The following is a 2,653-nucleotide window of genomic DNA, read 5'->3' on the forward strand; positions in this document are numbered from 1 at the left end:
ACAGATTTCCCAGCCTTCTGTTTAAGGTCAACTTAAGGTACTGGCAACAGTGTTTTTTTTCTCTTTCTAAGAAAATGGACCGAAATGCCAATGGCAAATTCTGCTCTGCGCGACAGAACTGCTCTCTGTGCTCAGAATGCAGCTGAGATTAGCCCCGTATCCAAGTTTGCTCATTTATGGTTAAAACTCAGATGTCATCAAACTACTCACTGCTACTACTGAATTGCAATGAAGTGTTTTTACATCTGAAAAAGCCCTTTTTAAAAAAAGTTTATTTCCACATTTTCATAAAACATCTTTTGTTGACATTCTGCAAACGACACTATCCAATAAGGTGCCGATTTTTTCTTCCTGGGGAGTAACTTTGTACATCTGCAGAAAAAAAGAACAAAATGACAGAAGCTGCAAAAGGAAGAAAAAACACCGATCACATGTGTACACAAGAAAAGACTCCCCCGCTCTCCCCCGTTTTACACTGGAAATGCCCATCTTGTTGTGACCACAAGACAAAAGTGGGGCTGAGGAACCAAGCAAATTCTGAAGCTGTAAGACATAAAGAAAAGCTAAGAAACTGAATGAGAGCAGCACTTTTATCTCCACAAGTTACACGCCAAGATTTGTCCACTTTTATTCGTGTGTCTCCTGTCATTACTTTGATGGACATGATCAAGGTGACTGAAGTTACTTGGATTTTATCAGCTGAAACACACATGCCTCAAGACACTGATCTAGCATATGGCAATCTGCAAAGAGCACACACGCCCTAACGCAGCTCCTTGCTGCTAATCAACGCATTTTTGTTTTAGCCGCCCATGCCGGGACTATTTATGTGCTTAAGATTACAAAACTGTTCAGGACTGAAAATATATTTTTAATTAAATGGATATTTGCCTCAGAAAACAGGAAGCAAAAGTGCCTGACTGCTAGGCAGCAATCTGGAATTTACTTTTACATTCCAACTTCCTGGCAATGTTAAGAATTTGAAGACTTAGAATATGTGATGTCAGGGTGTGACAACTAGAACTTTTTTCAAGTAAAAAAATGTAAGAAAGAAATAATTAACTTAAAACAATTTTCCAGTTGTGCTAAAGAAACGCAGACCTGAGGTTAATTACATCCATTGATATTTACTTGGACAACTAAATACACTATCCCTTTTCTCTACGCCAGTCATCTTTTGGGGCTACATACCTTTTTAACTTTGGCAATGTCTGTAAGTTGGGGGAGTTCATCTAGAGAAACCTGCTGACCTTCCACCTGAGATGCTATGTCTTCCAGATCGACAGTTTTTTCTCTGTCCACAACCAGAACAATGAGTACTGCTGTGTCACTGTCTGAAATGCCAAACTTCTTAAATGCATCTGAGATCTAAGACAAGATGAAAAAGATCAAAATATTGTGAGTCACTTTCTCACTACATACACGCAATCTTTTCAGTTAGTGGGTCAAAAACCGCAAGAGTATAAACTGACACGGTGTTACGTGAATGGATTTCTGACATTCTGTAAGAGATAACATATAGCATATTGGTGATACTAAAAACAACTGTAACTTCTACTAGTAGCCAGGTAAACAGTTACATGAATACGTGTATTTAGTCTGGCTGCATGGATCTTCTCTGGCAAAGAAGACAATTGCTCCATAAATCTTACATTGTTGGTTGGTGAAAGGCTGAAAATAATTTCTGCATAGAGAGTTCGGGTCTTCATTTTACCTAACTTGTGTAGATGAACTGCTTTGTTGGCCGCCACAAGAATCTGAAAAGGATCTACAACCTGCAAAACACGACGGAAGAAGTTAAGCAGAGATTTAACATACTATTTTGAACCCTGAAAAAGTCCTGACCACTTAATTTTGATAGTCTAAGCCTAAAATCACAGAAGTGAGCAAAAGAGTATTCTGTGAGTTATTTTAGCAATTTTTGCTCTTCCAGTAAATATGATTATTTCTTGCATGGGGCAGCACTTGACATAAAATACACATTACATTTTCTCCATCAGGTTACTGAAATCTTTTGAAAAAAGAATCACATTAATAAATCTTCTGTCAGTAAATTGCTAGATTAGATTATTTTTTCCCTTCCCTATCCACTGCTTTGCTAATTGTAACCAAAATGACTAGATTCAGAAACTAGTTATGGGTTTAAACGAGAACAAGGGCTCCAAATAACAGATTTTTAACAGCATTAAACAATTACATTACTAAACTATTACATTTTACAGACCTCAGTAGATTTAAATAGCTTCACCAAGTAGGCTGTGACATGAATCACGGTGACAACTGCTTCGGCCAGTGCTGCCAAGGCTCGCTCTTCTACACAGATGAACCCTAGCACCGTACGACACTAACGAGATCAAAGGAGGGGCGATCGAGCAGGGAAAGCTGAGCGTACAGCAATTCGTGGGGCAGCCCGCACAAGCACAGGTCGTTTTCCTCAGAGCTCCCACAGAGAAGGACTCCCCCACTGCCCTCAAAACCGCTGCGCTGTACAGACAGGGCGGCGCAGGCGGCCAGTCACTCACTCACCATTGCAGGGTTTATTAATGCCCCTTCAAGGGATCCTTCCATGGCTTTTTTTCTTAGAGCAGCGGCGTTTTTCACGTGGTTGAAGAGGAGGAGAGTCACGCTGCAGCCGGGGAACAGCTCCAGCTGA

General features: G+C 40.3%; 1 protein-coding gene across 1 annotated transcript; it reads right to left on the reverse strand.

Annotated features, from left to right (window-relative positions):
- Positions 1-264: 264 nt before the first annotated feature.
- On the reverse strand, positions 265-2,649 carry TPRKB (TP53RK binding protein; the record flags this gene model as incomplete). The annotated part of the gene is made up of 4 exons (XM_010142059.1): positions 265-372; positions 1,192-1,368; positions 1,653-1,775; positions 2,527-2,649. Coding segments are annotated over 4 exons (510 nt in total), but the record flags the coding sequence as incomplete, so codon positions are not given.
- Between the last annotated feature and the right edge of the window lie 4 nt (positions 2,650-2,653).

This window comes from Buceros rhinoceros, unplaced genomic scaffold, assembly GCF_000710305.1.
Source record: "Buceros rhinoceros silvestris isolate BGI_N320 unplaced genomic scaffold, ASM71030v1 scaffold25478, whole genome shotgun sequence".
Lineage (NCBI taxonomy): Eukaryota > Metazoa > Chordata > Aves > Bucerotiformes > Bucerotidae > Buceros > Buceros rhinoceros.